The sequence below is a fragment of the Chiloscyllium punctatum genome, chromosome 8 (assembly GCF_047496795.1).
Source record: "Chiloscyllium punctatum isolate Juve2018m chromosome 8, sChiPun1.3, whole genome shotgun sequence".
NCBI classification, from domain to species: domain Eukaryota; kingdom Metazoa; phylum Chordata; class Chondrichthyes; order Orectolobiformes; family Hemiscylliidae; genus Chiloscyllium; species Chiloscyllium punctatum.
Genome location: NC_092746.1, coordinates 81,106,089 through 81,126,031, shown reverse-complemented (window position 1 = coordinate 81,126,031; position 19,943 = coordinate 81,106,089). Strand labels below are relative to the sequence as shown.

General features: G+C 44.5%; 1 protein-coding gene across 1 annotated transcript in view; it reads right to left on the bottom strand.

The window, feature by feature from the left end:
- The window catches only part of LOC140480282 (MAM and LDL-receptor class A domain-containing protein 1-like), a 404,689-nt gene that overhangs the window by 26,728 nt on the left and 358,018 nt on the right, over positions 1 to 19,943 (bottom strand). Inside the window, exons 36-37 of the mRNA XM_072574989.1 lie at positions 9,271 to 9,365; positions 9,092 to 9,185 (exon numbers count right to left, since the gene is read on the bottom strand). Coding sequence (XP_072431090.1) covers positions 9,092 to 9,185; positions 9,271 to 9,365 — 189 coding nt within the window. The remainder of the gene's footprint in view (positions 1 to 9,091; positions 9,186 to 9,270; positions 9,366 to 19,943) is intronic.

The following is a 19,943-nucleotide window of genomic DNA, read 5'->3' as shown; positions in this document are numbered from 1 at the left end:
GCCCCCAGTTCCATGTGCTTTAATTTTGCAAGCTAATATCGTATATGGGACTTATCAAAAGTCTTCTGAAAGTCCAGGTAAATCATATCTAACACAGAATCAAAACATGTATTTAATTGGCCTGTCCTTTGTTCCTTGTTCCTTGTTCCTTGTTAAAGCTTCTCCTGTTTATGACTGTAAGAGACCTACATTTGTTTTCACTAATTTCTTTCTCTTCATATTCCTAAAGAAGTTTTGATAGTTCTGTTTGAAGTCATACTTGGCACATAGAAAGATGGTCGTGGTTGTTGGAGGTCAGTCATCTTAGCACCAGGACATTCTCAGGATGGTTACCTAGGCCCAAGCATCTTCAGCTGATTCATCAATTACCTTCCATCCATCATAAGGTCAGAAGTGGGGATGTTTGCAGATGATTGCAGAATGTTCAGCACCATTCGCGACTCCTCAGACACTGAAGCAGCCCATGTTCAAATGCAGCAAGATCTGGACAATATCTAGGCTTGGGCTGACAAGTAGGTGAAAGTGAGGACTGCAGATGCTGGAGATCAGAGTCAAGATTAGAGTGGTGCTGGAAAAGCACAGCCGGTCAGGCAGCATCTGGCTCCTCGGAATCTGCCTGACCTGCTGTGCTTTTCCAGCACCACTTTAATCTTGAGTTGACAAGTGACAAGTAACATTCATGCTACACAATTGCCAGGCAATGGCCATCACCAATATGAGATAATCTAATCATAGCCTCGTGACATTTGAGGACACTACTATCACTGAATTCCCAACTATGAAAATGCTGGGGTTTACCTTTGATCAGAACTGGATTCACCCCCAAATATACTCAGTGGCTACAAGACCAGGTCAGAGGCTAGGAATACTGTAGTAAATAATTCACCTCCTGACTCCCCAAAGCCTGTCCATCATTTACAAGGCACAAGTCAGGAGTGTGAGGGAATACTCTTCACTTGCCTGGTTGATGCAGTTCCAAAACACTTGATATAATCCAGGAGATCACAGTCCACTTGATTGATATCACATTGACAAACATCTACCCCATACCCCTGCAATGTCTACTTTCCACACACCTTCCAAACCCACAATCACTTCAATGTAGAAGAACAAAGATGACAGATACGTGGGAATGTTACCTGCAAGTTCCCCTCCAAGCCACTCACCATCCTCACTTGGAAATATATTATTGCTCCTTCACTTGCTGAGTTAAAATCGTGGAATTCCCTCTATAATGGTACTGCGGGTTTACCTCAAGCACATGGACTGCAGCGGTTCAAAAAAGCAACTCACCACCACTTTCTCAATGACAAATAGGGACGGGCAATAAATGCAGTCCCAGCCAGCGATGCCCACATCTCACGTTTGTATGATCCCCACAAGCTTGCTTTTTTACTCTATCTTCCCTGTCTTAACAACTCCTGATAGCCCCCTTTCCTGAAGTCTAAAGTGTTCTCAATCTTCATGTCTGCTGCTTTTTTAAAAAACACTTTTTATACCCCTTCCTTGGATATAATACTATTTCTATTTTTTTTAAAAAGCAGAAAGAACAGTGGATGCTGTAGAGCAGAGCCAAAAATAGAAATTGCTGGAAAAGCTCAACAGGTCTGGCAGCATCTGTGGAGAGAAATTGGAGTGAACGTCCTGGGTTGAGTGATCTTTCCTCAGACCTGAAATATTAACTTTGATTTCTCTCCACAGATGAGCTTTTCCAGCAATTTCTGTTTTTACCACTATCTCTAATTTCTTTTGTGAACTATGGTCAGGCCCCTTTCTTGTTTTATTTTTGTGTGAGGCAGAATCGAACAATTGTTGCCGTTACTCCATGTGCTCTTTGCATGTTTGTTATTGCCATCCACTGTTATCCCTATAAGTAATATTCCTCAGATTTTCAAAGCTAGCTCGTAGTTCATAACATCATTACCTCCTTTACTTAGATTTAGGATCATAGTCTCAGAAACAACCAACCTCATTCTCCATCTTAATGAAGAATTCTATCATATCCTGGTCACTCTTCCCCAAGGAGCTTCGCATGGCTAGATTGCTAATTATTCTTTTCTCATTACACAACACCCACCCTACGAAGAATATTTTGTAGAGATGAAATGAAGGGGATCTTTTACTTTCATAAAGTAGAGATTTTGTGGAATTCTTTACCACAGAAGGCTATTAGAGGCTGGGTTGATAAGTAACTTCAAGTCTGAGAACAAGCAGACTTTAGTCAGTCAAGGAATCAAGGAGGCCAAAGGCAGGAAAGTGGAGTTGAGGATTATCGGGCTCGATGGGCCAAATGGCCTACTTCATGGATTTCCCTTTTTAATTGAAAATCGAGATAATTTATTTGTTTCAGAGTTTAGAATTCTCTGCCACAAACTACAGCAAAGGTGGAAGTCATTCAATATATTCAAGGGTAGATGAGACAGATCTTAAATTGACAAGAGACTCCAGGGTTGTAAGAGGAAAACAGGAAAGTGGAGTTGATCAGCCATGATCTTATTGAATGACAAAGGATGCTGGAGGGGGTTGAATGGCCTGCTGATGCCAGAAATATCCTGGCTGCGGACACTTTTAAAAATGGGCATTGTACCGTTCATGACTATTCTTTGGAACTCTTCGTTTTGAATAATAACTCAATTTCTCTCTGTACAGATGCTGTATGATCTGCTGAGTTAATCCAGCATTTTCTGTGTTTGTTTTGTACCTTTGATGTTACGCTTAAATATCTTATTAACTTCTGTCTATCCACTATATTTCAGCAAATCTCACTGTCACCCATCCATTTCACAATTTACCTTATTCCAGAACTATGTCTGTAAATACTGAAGAGAAGTATCTGATAATTATACTGACTAATTTCGAATTTTCTCTGTTAATTTAGTGACCTCTCCCCTGTAGAATCACACTCACATTTGATTTTTTTTGAACAGATACATTTACAGAAATGTTGATATTTTATTTTAATGTTTCTTGAGATTCTCTCTTTATACTGATTCCAGCAATCTCTTTTCAATTTTCTTGCTTTATTGTATATCCTTTATTACATGCATATTGTATGGTGACTACAGACAGCATCTGGCCTCTTCAGTTTGAATTTATTTCTATGTATTTCATCCATTCAGACCACCTTGAAATTGAAGTAGAACAGTTTTAATGTTTTGTTTTATTTTGTTATGTTGAAATTATCTTTAAAAAATTATCCCAATGTTGATCTAAATCCTATGTGACAATTTCGATTTTCAGCTCACAATTGATTCCTTTCTCGATTTGCTGAAATTTTCGATATAGTCAGCCTCTCCTCTATCTCAAAACCTTATCAAATTATGACACTGCACTCAAGACGCTCATTCATATTTACTTCATCTACCTGATCAATGTAATTATTTTAACCACATTTAGCAATGTCCCTTCCCTTGTAGGTACTGTATAAGACCATAATGAAAGAATCCCACACATAATGGAAATAAAATTTTCTCTTTTCTCTTTGCCCTAATCAATGAGAAGATAATTAAAATCTCCAAGAAGAACAATCTGTCTCCCTAATCTGTCAATACATTTTTCTTTGCTCTCTCTGCTACAATTAATAGTACAATCCTACTTCTGTAAGAATCCATTTTTTAATCTTTGATCACTAATTATATTGATTCTCAAATTCTTGTGCATGTCACTTCTTTCTACAAGACATATTCCTTCCTTCATTACATTGCAGCTCTCCCTGCACTTAACCACTCGCCTTCGTAAAAATTGTTGAAGTGTCTTTGGTTGCGAATCCTATCAGATTGCATGGATCGGTTGGAGCCGCTGTTAGAGGCAATGAGGAATTTACAAGAGCTAGGGGTGTGATGGATGGCAGTTATAGGAAGGGGAAAAGCTGCAAATATAGTCAAGTAGATGGTTTAACTCCAGGAACGATAGGAGAAGGAGGCAGGTATTTCAGGAATCTTCTGTGGTTATCCCCATTTCAAACAAGTATTTTGTTTTGGAAAATGCAGGGGGTGATGGAATCTCAGGGGAATACAGCCAAGTTTCTGGTATTGAGACTGGCTCTAATGTAATGAGGGGTACGTCGGGTTCCAAGCGATTGATTATGATAAGGGACTCCCTAGTCAGAGGCACAGACCGATGTTTCTGCGGCCAGCAGTGAAAAATCAGAATGGTGTGTTGCCTCCCTGGTGCCAGGTTCAAGGATGTCTCACAGAGGGTGCAGAGGGCAAGGGATCAACAGGAGGTCATTGTACACATTGGAACTAATGACATAGGAAAGGAAAAGGATGAGATTCTGAAGAAAAAATATAGAGAGTTAGGCAGGAATTTAAAAATGAGGTCCTTGAGGATAGTAATATCTGGATAACTCCGGGTGCTATGAGCTAGTGAGGGTAGGAATAGGAGGATAGAGCAGATGAATGCATGGCTGAGGACCTGGTACGGGGAGAAAGGTGCACATTTTTGGATCATTGGAATTTCTTCTGGGGTAGAAGTGAGCTGTACAAGAAGGATAGATTGTACCTGAATTGGAAGGGGACTAATATACTGGCAAGGAGATTTGCGAGAACTGCTCTGGAGGATTTAAACTATTTGGGAGGCGGGGGGAGGGGGGGGACTGGTGGGGAGAGTTGGGATCCAGGGAAATAGTCGCAATAAAGATCAGTCTGAGACTGGTACAGTTAGGAAAAGGAGCAAGTCAAGGTAGGTCTGATAAGTTAAATTGCATTTACTTAATGCAAGAGGGCTAATGGGAAAGGCAGGTGAACGCAGAGCATGGTTAAGAACATGTGTATGGAACATCATAGCGATTACAGAAACGTGGCTCAGGGATGGACAGGACTGGCAGCTTAATGGTCCAGGATACAAATGCTATAGGAAGGATAGACAATTGGGGGGTTGGGGGGGTGGGGGTGGTGGGGAGGAGGAAAGAGGTGAGCTGGAGTGGAATTTTTGATAAGGGATAGCATTACTGCTGTCCTTAGGAAAGATATTCTTGGGAAAATATCCAGGGAAGTTATTGGGTGGAACTCAGAAATACAAAAGGGATGATCACCTTCTTGGGATTGTATTATAGTCCCCCTTATAACAGCAGGAAATTGAGAAACAAATTTGTAAGGAGATTTCAGGTATCTGTAAGAATAATAGGTGGTTATGGTAGGGGATTTAACTTTTCCAAACATAGACTGGGACTGCCATAGTGTTAAGAGGAATTTGTTAAGTGTGTACAAGACAATTTTCTGATTCAGTATGTGGATGTACCTACTAGAGAAGGTGCAAAACTTAACCTACTCTTGGGAAATAAAGCAGAGCAGGTGACTGAAGTATCAGTGGGGGAGCACTTTGGGGCCAGTGACCATAATTCTATTAGTTTAAAAATGTGATGGCAAAGTATAGACCAAATCTAAAAGTTGAAGTTCTAAATTGGAGGAAGGCTAACTTTGAAGGTATTAGGCAAGAACTTTCAAAAGCTGATTGGGGCAGATGTTCGCAGGTAAAAGGAGGGCTAGAAAATGGGAAGCCTTCAAAAATGAGAAAACAAGAGGCCAGAGATGGTATATTCCTGTTAGGGTGAAAGGAAGGGTTGGGAGATGTAGAGAATGCTGGATGATGAGAGAAATTGAGGTTTTGGCTAAAAAAAAGAAGGAAGCATATGTCGGGTATAGACAGGATAGATCGAGTGAATTCTTCAAAGAGTATAAAGGCAGTAGGAGTATACTTAAGAGGGAAATTAGGAGGGGAAAAAAAGGGACATGAGATAGCTTTTGCAAATAGAGTTAAGGAGAATCCAAAGGGTTTTTAACAAATATATTAAGGACAAAAGGATAACTAGGTAAATAGGGCCCCTCAAAGATCAGCAAGGTAGCCTATGTGTGGAGCTGCATGAGATGGGGGAGATAATAAACAAAGGTTTCACATCAATGTTTACTGTGGAGAAGGACATAGAAGATATAGAATGTGGAGAAATAGATGGTGACATCTTGAAAAACGTCCACATAACAGGGAAGGAAGTGCTCAATGTCTTGAAACTCATAAAGGTGGATAAATTCCCAGGACCTGATCATGTGTCCCCTAGAACTCTCTGGGAAGCTAGGGAAGTGATTGCTGGGCCTCTTGCTGAGGTATATGTATCATGGATAGTCACAGGTGAGGTGCCGGAAGACTGGAGGTTGGCTAATGTGGAGCTACTATTTAAGAAAGGTTGTAAGGACAAGCCAGGGAACTCTAGACCGGTGAACCTGACATCAGTGGTGGGCAAGTTGTTGGAGGGAGTCCTGAAAGACAGGACGTACATATATTTGGAAAGGCAAGGACTGATTAGGGATAGTCAACATGGCTTTGTGCGTGGGAGGTCATGTCTCACAAACCTGATTGAGATTTTCGAAGAAGTAACAAAGAGGATTGATTGAGCAGTGCACATGATCTATATGGACCTGAGTAAGGTGTTCTACAAGGTTCCTCATAGGAGATTTGTTAGCAAGATTATATCTCATGGAATACAAGGAGAACTAGCCATTTAGATACAGAACTGGCTTGAAGAAGATAGAAGAAGATGGTGGCAGAGGGTTGCTTTTCAGACTGAAGGCCTGTGACCAGTGGTGTGCCACAAGGATCGGTGCTGGGTTCACTACTTTTAATCATTTACATAAATGATATGGATGTGAACATTGGAGGTATAGTTAGTAAGTTTGCAGATGACATCAAAATTGGAGGTGTAATGGACAGTGAACAAGATTACTTGGAGTACAATGTGATCTTGATCAGTTGGGCCGATGGGCTGAGGAGTAGTAAATGGAGTTTAATTTAGATAAATGCGAGGTGCTGCATTTTGGGAAAGCAAATCTTAGCAGGACTTATACACTTAATGGTAAGGTCCGAGGAAGTGAACAAAGAGACCTTGGAGTGCAGGTTTATTGTTCCTTGAAACTAGAATCACAGGTAGATAGGATAGTGAAGAAGGTGTTTGGTATGCTTTCCTTTAGTGGTCAGAGCATTGAGTCTAAGAGTTGGGAGGTCATGTAGCAGCTGTACAGGACATTAGTTAGGCCATTTTTGGAATATTGCATGCAATTCTGGTCTCCTTCCTATTGGAAAGATGTTGCAAAACTTGAAATGGTTCACAAAAGATTTACAAGGATGTTGCCAGGGTTAGACGATTTGAGTTAAGGGAGAGGCTGAATAGACTGGGGCTGTTTTCCCTGGAACATCGGAGGCTGAGCGCTGATCTTATAGAGGTTTATAAAATCTTGAGGGGCATGGATAAGTAGAAAAGGTCTTTTCTCTGTGGTCGGGAAGTCCAGAATTAGGGAGCATAGGTTGAGGATGAGAGGAGAAAGATGAAAAAAGAGACCTAAGGGGCAACATTTTCACATATATGTGATGTGCGATGGAACGTGCTGCCAGATGAAGTGGTGGAGGCTAGTACAGTTACAGTATTTAAAAGGCATCTGGATGGGTATATGAATAGGAAGAGTTTAGAGGGATAGGAGCCATGTCCTGGCAAATGGGACTAGATTAGGTTGGGATATCTGGTTGGCGTGGACGAGTTAGACCGAAGCGTCTGTTTCCGTGCTGTACATCTCTATGACTGTATATATATTTCTTCACTTCTGCCAATTTGCATTCCATTCATCTTACTGTGTTCATACCTACATCTCCTTCACATAATTAATATAACTGCTTTCAATTCTCTGCACTCTGAGCATTACAGGACATTTTAAAAAGTATTATTTCTTTAAATTTAAAACTGCTTTGATCCAAATTTTTGGTTCAGTTTTATTAGTCTCTTCTCAGTTTATAACCCGTGATTTGATTGGCCTCCTTGACTCTCTTGGTCCCTTCTTCACCTTATACTTTTTGTGAAATATTCATTTTTGTACATTTACATCTGTTACAATTGTCTCTATTTAACTTTTATTTTTATTAATTTGCATAATCACATATTCTCTAATGCAAATGGTTGCACAATTACATTTACAATAGCTTTGGCAGTACAGTAGCTCCCTTTTTGTTAATCAGCAACCTTGCTGAATTGCTTCCATCTTCACTTGGATATTGAGTTCACAGGAGTAAGAATAAAAAATGTGGGAAAAATAATGGATCTGGGATGTAGACCAACAAGCAAAGGATACTTTTTGATGGCCCTCTTGGGATTTTGGCCTGAGCAATGTCTGCTTTCCTCAGTTGGAGTGGGAGGATGTCATGCAGGGGGCACACGCCCATTCCCTTTTATACTGCTATAGTTATGAGTACTTGTTCTCATTATTTAAATTAATATTGGCCTTGGAATTTGGGATAGAGTTACAGTCAAGTCAGAGAAGTGGGGGATACTCAGTCTCACAGGCCTTTCACATTTCTGTAATTGATTAAGTGCATATTGGAAAATGAGTGCATGTGGTATGTAGCTTTTCTAAAGCTATGAAAGGTCCTGATTTACAATCTGAGAATGCAAGATTTGTCAGAACTGTGAAGTTGTAAAATAATCTTTGTTGTGGTTTTGTTAGTTGCCAAAAGGCTCACCTGAGCCTTTTCTGTGATTACTTGTGTTTAATGATGATTGAGGACTATGAAAATACAGTGTGTGGAATATAAGTTGCACAGTTGAGTAACTAAAATCCTGATATCTTAATGTCTAAGACAAGATTTTTCCCATCATCAATATGACCAAAAGCAGATTATTTGACAATTCATTTCATTGTTGTGTTTGGGATTTTGTTGTGTCTACTGTAGCTATGATGGTTGTCTACAAATACAGCATTTTAAACTGATTAACTGCACTTTGAAATTCCTTTTGAGAGAAATACTGAAGTGCAATATAGAGTCATGCCTTTCTTTAAGGTATTATCTTGAATTCAACATTCAATTATATTGGTGAGAGCTATTACACTTCAAATTATTTTCTTGGAAACCTTACCTCTGGTAAATACGTTTCTTACTTGCATTAACTCAGAGATGAAGTCTACATTGTCTGTTAAAAGGAGAGTTCAGGTCACTGCATGACCTTTTCGTAATTTATACTTCTTTCAAGTTTGTATGTTTCTTAAGATTAATGTGTAGCAGTCCAACACACTCAACAACGCGAACCAAGAATAACACACATGCTGTTACGTACGTGCTTGGTTTCTTTCTTGAAATTATGACCAAAACAGCTACCAGACTGAGCACAACTAGACTCAAGCCAACACTCAGTCCTGCCAACATGGACACTAGATTAAAAAAAAAGGAAAAATAATTAGTAATAGCAGGAGGCTGCAGAAGACAAGAATGTAGAAGTGATATATTTTTCTTTACCATTTCCACCCTTCTTTGTTCCTGGAGCAGGACTCAGTGATCCTGCTGGTTTGACCTGAATGTGGCATCGATTTCCTCTCCACTGGCTTGTACACCTGTAAGGCACACAAAAGGGAAAAAAAAAAGTCCTAGGAAATAGCTGGAAATTCAAAATGCAATATTCAAAAGCACTATATAAACAGTCTGTTTAAAAATAGACAGACTAGAGCTATGGCTTTGCTGCATCAAGCAATATGGATTTAAATTTCCTGACCTACTCAGCAGGGGAACTTGGGAATCCCTGGGGAATCCAAAGATTTCAGAAGCAAATTTATCAGTGGCTTTTTCACCCAGCCACTGTATTGCACCTGGCTTCCAGAATGACTTGAGTGAGCAGGCATGCTGAGGTGCTGCATCAATCTATTTCAGTTCAACTATTAATAGGGATTCCAGGAAACATGAGACGTGAATCATTATTGGGCCCTTTTCGCAGAGCCACAACCTGCAGCAATGAAAACACAAGGTAACAAGGTAACATCATACTTCAACAATGCCTGGCTGAAGAAAATAATTCAGACTGTAACCCCACACGGAGATTTGATTTCTTTATCTTTGTGGAGAAAGCCGACCACAGGAATCCAGTCACTGAGAACAGCAGGAATATGATGCTTCAGCTCGGCATACTATAACAGATAAGGTCTAAAAATGTCAACATCCCAGTAACGATAAGTAAAATGGCACTTTTGGTTTGTTTGTTTCCATATTTTACCCCAAAGCTACTCATTCTGCTGTAACCTTGTCCTACACATCATTCATCACTCCAGGAGGTAAAAACAATGACTGCAGATGCTGGAAAGCAAATACTGGATTAGTGGTGCTGGAAGAGCACAGCAGTTCAGGCAGCATCCAACGAGCAGCGAAATTGAAGTTTCGCTGCTCGTTGGATGCTGCCTGAACTGCTGTGCTCTTCCAGCACCACTAATCCAGTATTCATCACTCCAGCTTATCTTTCTGATGCCCCCATCTTTCTCTGCGTAGGTGTCTTGTCACATCCCCATCTGACCATTCATGATTTGACGAATATTCATTTAAGTGTAACACCAGACCTATCCCTCACTGTAATCCTCCACAGAAGTTGTTCAACATTGCAATACATTCCATTGTTCACATCCGTAAGGCTTTTCTTTCACTCCTTTCAGGAAATCGGCAGAGAATGGCATATGGCTGTCCCAACTGAAACTTCAGTAAGCCTGGCTTAGAGGGGGCAGGAAGATCAGGAGCTCTCTGACATCTGTTAAATGTCACAGAGCCATATGGCATATAATCCTCGCTCATGTTGATGTGATATCAACAGCCAGTAAAAAGTGATCATATGCATAATAATGACTTAGCAGTTTGTCAGTTCTAAATTTTGTCTTAAATCTCTGTTCGGGAAGAGGTCATCAGCCCCCAAGGATATACCATGACATAATTTGTCAAGAGTGTCTCACTCAGAGTTGGATTTGCACATCCTGCTCATACCTTTGCTGGTATCATAGGAAACATCATGCAGGGTTAATCAAAGAAGGATGGACAAAGAACTGTATTAACATAATGAAGACACATGGACACTTATCTTGCTATTAACTTGCTACATTTCTATACATTATTCTGGACCATGATATTCACACATTTGCTCCATTTCCCCATTTTCCCAATTGTCTCCACACTAGCCTTCTACTTGGCAAGTGACCTTCTGCTTTATGTAGAATGGTGAGACAAGAGTTCACAATGAGCATTAGGTGTCTGTGAAAGTGACCAGTTGTTAATTGTGTGATTGATTTGACTGTGGCTTGAAGGAGGAGCTGAAGCTAATGGGCTGGGAATTTCTGATCCAAATGTCTGTATGATTACTGTCTAAGTGAACTAGGATTGAGTTGGTTCATTCTGGGCATTTCAGGAAGCTCTGATAGTCTCCTGTGGCACGTTTAGGAGGAGAGGGAATTTTACTGATGCAGGAGGATAGGTGGCTTAGGACCTTGTTGCTTAGATCCCAATTAAATCAGTGGAGGCATGGCCCTTGGACAGCACACTTACCCTATATCCAAATGAGGTTATAGGGTCACAGACTGAGATATGTATAGCACAGAAACAGACCCTGGGAAAGTCATGCCATTTAAGAGTCTCGTCCTGTTTCCACTGTATTTACCCAATGCAAGGCCGAGGAAGTTCATATTGTAGGGAGCACAACAAGCACACACATGCAGGCTCTCAGGAGGAGGACCCTAATTCAAAGGTAGTGAGTGAGAGCCTTCCTCCTGCCCTTGCTGATTATGCTCACAGTCCTGTAACAGCTCTTCCACCAGCATTCCCACTGGCCTGGGATCTAACAATAATATTATGCATTGGATCGTTGTCATTCTAAATAGCATTATCATTTAACAGAACTGTTAGCTTTTGATTGACTCCAGGGAAAGGCCCATAGCTGGCCTCTTACGTGCCTAAGAGGACCAAAATGTGATAACAGAGGTGGCACGGAAGTCATACCGACTCTACAGACAGCAGCTGAGATCATCCCCTCCAAACCTGCCTCCTGTTCTGGGTCACCTTCAGTAGGGTTCTGCCCCACGTATGTGGCAGATTAGAGTGGTGCTGGAAAAGCACAGCAGGTCAGGCAGCATCCGAAGAGTGGGAAAATCGACATTTTGGGCAAAAGCCCTTCATCAGGAAGCTCTCGCAGTCCTCCTCCTCCTCCAGAGGAGCAGGATGCTCTGAAGATTTTCTCAAATTTATTTGTAGGATGTTGGCACTGCTGGTTGGGCCAACATTTATTGCCCATCCCTACCTCCCCTTAAGAAGTTAAAAATCACACAACACCAGGTTATAGTCCAACAGGTTTAATTGGAAGCACACTAGCTTTTGGAGCGCTGTTCCTACAACCACCTGATGAAGGAGCGTCACTCCGAAAGCTAGTGTGCTTCCAATTAAACCTGTTGGATTATAACCCAGTGTTGTGGGACTTTTAACTTTGTACACCCCAGTCCAACACCGGCATCTCCAAATCCCCTTGAGAAAGTGGTGGTGGGCTGTCTTCTTGAACTTTGCAGTCCATGTGCTGTAGGTTGGTTACAATGTCATTAGGGAGGGAATTGCACAATTTTGACCCAGTGATAATGAAAGAACAGTGATATATTTCCAAGTAAGGATGGTGAGTGCCTTGGAGGGGAACTTGCAGGTGGTGCTGTTCTCATATATTTGCTGCCCTTGTTATTCGAGAGGGAAATGGTCGTGGGTTTGGAAGGTGCTGTCTGAGAGTAGATTCCCTATAGTGTGGAATCAGGCCTTTCGGAAACGTCGATTTTCCTGCTTCAAGAAGAGATAGTCCACTTTGTTTTTATGGAGGCTTGAGGAACACTTTCAGTGTGGGGGCTGCGTGTGTGTGTGTGTGTGTGTGTGTGTGTGTAGGGGGCTGCATGTGTGTGTGGGGTTGCGTGTATGTGTGTGTGGGGCTGTGTGTGTGTGAGTGTGGGGGGAGCTGCGTGTGTGTGTGTGTGTGTAGGGGGCTATATGTGTGTGGGGCTGCGTGTGTATGTGTGGTGCTGCGTGTGCATGTGGGGCTGCATGTGTGTGTGTGGGGGGCTGCGTGTGGGGGGGGCTGTGTGTGTGTGTAGGGGGCTGCGCGTCTATGGGGGGGGGCTGCGTGTGTGTATGTGGGGGGTCTTTGTGTGTGTGTGTAGGGGGCTGAATGTGTGTGTGTATAGGGGGCTGCGTGTGTGTGTGGGGGGCTGCGTGTGTTTGTGTAGGGGGCTGTGTGTGTGTGTGGGCTGCGTGTGTGTGGGGCTGCGTGTGTGTGTATGGGGGGGTGCGTGTGTGTGTGCAGCTGCGTGTGTGTGGGGTGGGCTGCATGTGTGTGAGGGGGCTGCGTGTGCGTGGGGGGGCTGCGTGTGTGTGCAACTGTGTGTGTGGGGAGGCTGCGTGTGTGTGTGTGGTGGAGCTGTGTGTGTGTGGGGCTGTGTGTGTGTGTAGGGGCTGCGTGTGTGTGTGTGGTGGAGCTGTGTGTGTGTGTAGGGGCTGCGTGTGTGTGTGTGGGGCTGTATGTGTGTAGGGGCTGTGTGTGTGTGTGTGGGGGCTGCGTGTGTGTGTGGGGAGGGTCTGTGTGTGTATGTGTGGGGGGGTCTGTGTGTATGTGTAGGGGGCTGTGTGTGTGTGGGGGGGGCTGCGTGTGTGTGTGTGCGGCTGCGTGGGTGGGTGTGGGGGAGCTATGTGTGTGTGTGGGGGGGGCTGCGTGTGTGTGTAGGGGGCTGCGTGGGTGTGTGTGTGCGGCTGTGTGTGTGTAGGGGGCTGCATGTGTGTGTGTGTGTGTGTAGGGGTCTGTGTGTGTAGGGGGTTGCGTGTGTGTGTGGGGGGGGCTGTGTGTGCATGTGGGGGGGCTGCGAGTGTGTGTGTGTGGGGGGCTGCGGGTGTGTGTGTAGGGGGCTGTGAGTGTGTGTGGGGTGCTGCGTGTGTGTATGGGGGGCTGCGTGTGTGTATGGGGGGCTGTGTGTGTATGGGGGGCTGCGTGTGTGTATGGGGGGCTGTGTGTGTATGGGGGGCTGTGTGTGTATGTGGGGGGTGCTGTGTGTGTGTAGGGGGCTGCGTGTGTGTGTGGGGTGCTGCGTGTGTGTGTGTGGGGGGGGCTGCGTGTGTGTTTGTGGGGCTGCATGTGTGTGTGTGGGTGTGTGTGTGTGTGTGTGTGTGTGGGGCTGCGTGTGTGTGTGTGTATGTGTAGGGGGCTGTGTGTGTGTGTAGGGGGCTGCATGTGTGTGTGGGGGGGCTGCGTGTGTGTGTGGGGGGCTGCGTGTGTGTATGGGGGGCTGCGTGTGTATGTGGGGGTGCTGTGTGTGTAGGGGGCTGTGTGTGTGTGGGGTGCTGCATGTGTGTATGGGGGGCTGCGTCTGTGTATGGGGGCTGCGTGTGTATTGGGGGTGCTGTGTGTGTGTAGGGGGCTGCGTGTGTGTGGGGGATGCATTTGTGTGTGTGGGGGGATGCGTGTGTATGTGTGGGGGGACTGCATGTGTGTGTGTGTAGGGGGCTGTGTGTGTGGGGCTGCGTGTGTGTGTGTGTGTAGGGGGTTGTGTGTGTGTGTGGAGCTGCGTGTGTGTGTAGGGGGCTGCGTATGTGAGTGTGTAGGGGGCTGCATGTGTGTGTGGGGGGGCTGCATGTGTGTGTAAGGGACTGCGTGTGTGTGTGTGGGGCTGCATTTGTGTGTGGAGGGTGCGTGTGTATGTGTGGGGGGCTGCGTGTGTGTGTGGGGGGGCTGCATGTGTGTGTGTGGGGGGCTGCGTGTGTGTGTGGGGGGCTGCATGTGTGTGTGGGGGGGGATGCGTGTGTATGTGTGGGGGGACTGCGTGTGTAGGGGGCTGTGTGTGTGTGGGGGGCTGCGTGTGTGTGTGTGTGTAGGGGGCTGTGTGTGTGTGTGTAGGGGGCTGCATGTGTGTGTGGGGGGGCTGCATGTGTGTGTAAGGGGCTGCGTGTGTGTGTGGGGCTGCATTTGTGTGTGGGGGGCTGTGTGTGTGTGGGGGGGGCTGCGTGTGTGTGTGCATGTGCATGTGTGTGTGTGTCAGAGGCTGTGTGTGTGTGGTGCTGCGTGTGTGTGTGTGGGGGGGCTGCGTGTGTGTTTGTAAGGGGCTGCGTGTATGTGTGGATGGGCTGTGTGTGTGGGGGGAGCTGTGTGTGTGTTTGACGGGGGCTGTGTGTGTGTGCGTAGGGGGCTGCTGTGTGTGTGTGTGTGCGTGTGCGTGTGTATGAGTGTAGGGGGCTGTGTGTGTGGGGCTGTGTGTGTGTGTGGGGGGGCTGCCTGTGTGTGTTGGGGGCTGCGCGTGTGTGTGTAGGGGACTGCATGTGTGTGTGTAGGGGGCTGCATGTGTGTGTGTAGGGGGCTGCGTGGGTGTGGGGGGGCTGCGTGTGTGTGTGTGTGGGGCTGCATGTGTGTGTGTGTAGGGGATTGTGTGTGTGTGTTGGGGAGCTGGATGTGTGTGAGTGTAGGGGGCTGCATTTGTGTGTGTGTGCGAGTGGGGCTACGTGCATGTGTGTGTGTGTGGGGCTGCATGTGTGTGTGGGGCTGTGTGCGTGTGTATGGGGGGCTGCGTGTGTGTGTGTAGGGGACTGCATGTGTGGTGGGGGCTGCATGTGTGTGTGTGTAGGGGGCTGCATTTGTGTGTGTGTGTGTGTGTGTGTGGGGCTGCGCGTGTGTGTGCGTGTGTGTATGTAGGGGGCTGCGTGTGTGTGTGTGTGTGCATGTGGGGCTGCGTGTGTGTGTGGGTGTAGGGGACTGCGTGTGTGTTGGGGGCTGCATGTGTGTGTGTGTAGGGGGCTGCATTTGTGTGTGTGGGGCTGCGCGTGTGTGCGTGTGTGTAGGGGGCTGCGCGTGTGTGTGTGTGTGGGGCTATGTGTGTGTATGTATTTGGTTGTGTGTGTGTGTGTGTGTATTTGGTTGTGTGTGTGTGTGTGTGTGTGTGTGTATGCACTATTCTGAGACTCACCCCCCAAAGGCAGCAGCAGTCTTACTGTTGGTGTCTCGTCTGACTGCCCTGGGTGGGGGTGTGCACGGCTAGCGGGGCTGGGGTTTGGAGGGGTAGCCAGGTTAGGTGGGGAGGGTGGACCAGGGTGTGTTGGAGGTGTGGTGGCTGGGACAGATGGGGGAGTCGGGGTGCACAAAGGGCAGGGGAGGCCTAGCGTTCAGGAAGTGGGGTGGGACAGGTTGTGGGGGGTCGGACAGAGGGTTGGGATTGATGGTGTGGTGGATGGAGGGCGGGGCAAATGTGGGGGAGGGGGCACGCGCACAGTGTGCTGCTGTCTAGTCTCCTGAATGGGGAGCAGACTTAGCAAGTGCTTGCTCTGTCAATCCCATTGAACTGTGGGTGTGGGTGGGGTGGCGTGAGGCTTGAGCAATGCTGCAGCTCCCTTATACACAAGTGTGTGTCTGCTCAGAAACAAACCCTGAAAGAGAGAGGGAGCAAAGCAGGCAGAGACCTTCCTGAAGAAGGGCTGATGCCCAAAACGTCGATTCTCCTGTTCCTTGGATGCTGCCTGACCTGCTGCGCTTTTCCAGCAACACATTTTCAGAGCCAGGAAAAAGAAAACTTCAGAAAACTCCGAACCTCAGAGGAAAGGCATTGAATCAATTAACCGAATAATCAATTATCCGAATGAAATAGTACCCACCCATCTCTTTTGGATAATCGAGGTTCCTCTGTATTTGATTCAAGGCTCAAATTTGACCCCTAGACTATGACTCTGATGCTGATACAGCCCAAAGGTAGGTCCTGAGAAAATGGGGTTAAAATAGCAAGGTGAATCCACAACGGCAGAACTGTAACTTTTTGGGCAATTTTTGCTTTGGGCAATTTCTCAAGTGCCCTCCACGAGTACCTTTAAGGTTTACTAGATATACCATGATGAAATTGGTACATCTAGGTTTTGCATTGGGGTTCTACTACCTACTGATGCTAGAAACCAGGTGTATTTGTACAAAGATTCTGAATAACTAAAGAGAACCCATTTCGGGCGGCACGGTGGCACAGTGGTTCGCACTGCTGCCTCACAGTGCCAGAGACCCGGGTTCAATTCCTGCCTCAGGCAACTGTCTGTGTGGAGTTTGCACATTCTTCCTGTATCTGCGTGGGTTTCCTCAGGTGAATGGGCCATGCTAAATTGCCTATAGTGTTAGTTGAAGGGGTAAATGTAGGGGAATGGGTCTGGGTGGGTTGTTCTTTCGAGAGTCAGTGTGGACTTGTTGGGCTGAAGGGCCTGTTTCCATTAATCTAATCAATTTTAAATAGTGCAAGCTTTACTCATAAGGTAAATTGGATACAGTTGGTCCAGTAACCAACAAATCTGGCAAATAATGACCAACTTCCAATCTGGAATGTGGTGAAAGAAAAGGCAAAGGACACTACAAGAAATTCAAAGCATCCAGTGCTAGAAATCAATTTGTTTGACTTTATACAGGAACGATTAGCAGGATAGAATGAATACTAATGTCCCATTTTAATCTCTTGAGGTGCTTTAGTAGAAGTGTCATTGTCAGTATAGCAGACTGTCAGGGAAACCTAGCCTAATAGATTGTAAAACTCCAAAAGGTTTCTTTTTTCACAATTCCTCGATGACAATATCAAATATAAATCTTGCTATAATAGTTCAACGTCACAAGATAAGTGATGACTACTTTCTATACAAATTATAATGTACACAATATATCTGACAATGTCACCTGATGAAGAAGCTGTGCTCCGAAATCTTGTTATTTCAAATAAACCTGTTGGGACTATAACCTAATGTCATGTGACTTTCTCCACCCCAGTTGAACTCCAGCACCTCCACATTGTATACTATATCTACAAGATGATCTTCATGTTATTGCTTATGGATAAAGTAAATTGTTCATTAATTTTCTACAAGTGGGTCTCTTTTTATCTAATTCTTGCAAGTTATTTATTTGTTTCCCTTTCTGGCTTTTTCATTATTTCTGTTAAACTTTCTCGAGCCCCTTTTCCTGTTCTTTCACCAGACAAAGATCAAAGAACAAAGAAAATCACAACAGGGCCCTTCGGCCTGCACTGATCCAGATCCTCTATCTCAGCCTTTTGCCTATTTTTCTAAGGATCTGCGTCCCTCCGCTCTGTGCCCATTCATGTATCTGCCTAGATACATCTTAAATGATGCTATTGTGCCTGCCTCTGCCAACTCCTCTGACAACATGTCCAGGCACCCCCCACCCTCTGCATAAAGAACTGTCCATGCATATCTCCCTTAAACATTTTTGCCCCTCACCTTGAACTGGAGACCCCTAGTAGTCAAGTCCCCCACTCTGGGAAAAAGTTTCTTGCTATCTACCCTGTCTATACCTGTCATGATTTTGTAGACTTCAATCAGGTTCCCCGCAACCTCCGTCTTTCTAATGAAAATAATCCTAATCTATTCAACCTCTTTTCATAGCTAGTGAAATACCAGGCAACATTCTGGTGAACCTCCTCTGCACCCTCTCCAAAGAATCCAGATCATTTTGGTAATGTGCTGACCAGAACTGTACGCAGTATTCCAAATGCAGTCAAAGCAAAGTCCAATACAACTGTAATGTGACCTGCCAACTCTTACATCATAGAATCCCTACAGTGTGAAAACAGGCCATTCGGCCCAACAAGTCCACATCGACGAAGAGTGTCCCACCCAGACCCATTCCCCTACCCTATTGGTCTACATTTACCCCTGACTAATGAATCTGATCTACACATCCCTGAACACTATGAGCAATTTAGCATGGCCAATTCACCCTAACCTACACATCTTTGGATTGTGGGAGGAAACCAGAGCATTTGGAAGAAACCCACGCAGACACGGGGAGAATGTACAAACTCCACACAGACAGTCACCCGAGGTTGGAATCGAACCTCAAGTCCTTAGCGTTGTGAGGCAAGAGTGCTAACATGTACTCAATATCTGTCCAATGAAGGAAAGCATGCAGTATGCCTTCTTTACCACTATATCGACTTGCATTGCCACCTTCAGGGTACACTGGACCTGATCTCTCTGTACATCAATTTTCCCCAAAGCTTTTCCATTTACCATCAGTTTGATCTTGAATTTGATCTTCCAAAATACATCACCTCGCATTTACCCCACATTGAACTCCATCTGCCATTTCTCCACCCAATTCTCGAAGCTATCTATATTCCGCTGCATTCTCTGACAGTCCCCATCACTGTCTGCTACTCCACCAATCTTAGTGTCATCTGCAAACTGGATAATCAGACAATCTATACCTTCCTCCAAGTCATTCATCACCTGGAATAATTTTAGACTTTTCTACCTGCCAAAGAGTATCAGGTAATAATGAATGACAAATGTTGCTTTTTGTTTGTATTCTTGATGCTGAGGCTCAGATTTTAAGTTGTGTTTGATGAGTGCTGTTGCAAAGTGTAGCCCAAACACTTGAAACATTTTAAGAATATTAACATTCCAGAAGAAACATGTTGCTTCATTGTCATGAATGTTATCAGCTTCCAGATCATACCTCAGATTTATTTTGCCTTACTTAACTTAGTAAACTCTAAATGCTTATCATGGCAGGTGTATTGTATATCCATTCCATTCTAAAGGAAATAGTGCTCAGGAAATCAAATGACATGATCTGAAGTAATTCGGTTTTCTGTAGTATTTTATATTTACAGGTAAAATTAACTTCAGTTTTCACTTAGCCAAGAAAATAGTTAACTGGTCCTGGACTGCTTTGATGGACAGGCCATTTGGTTTATCACAAAAAAAGCTTCCATTTACCTGGTTACAAAATGTTCCATTATCTGCAGTTTCAAGGGTTGGTTTTGACAGATGAGAGGGGAAAGTGAGGACTGCAGATGCTGGAGATCAGAGCTGAAAATGTGTTGCTGGAAAGGACAGGACCGTGTCGAGGTATGCAGAGATGAGTTATGCAGAGACAGATTAGACCATTGATAATGAGCCAAGCATTCTGAAATGTTACATCTCAGTTATGTACACAGTTTGTCTCAGTTTTAAGAGGAAATTAAAATATTATCTGTCTTTGATATTATCACTTAATACATTCTTGTGTTTAAAATTAAATGACCACTTGAGGATATTTAATGGTTTTCATTGGGTCTCATGCGTTGTTTGGGGTTTTAGAGTTTTTATTGTGGTAAATGGCTGTGCTTTTGAGTGAA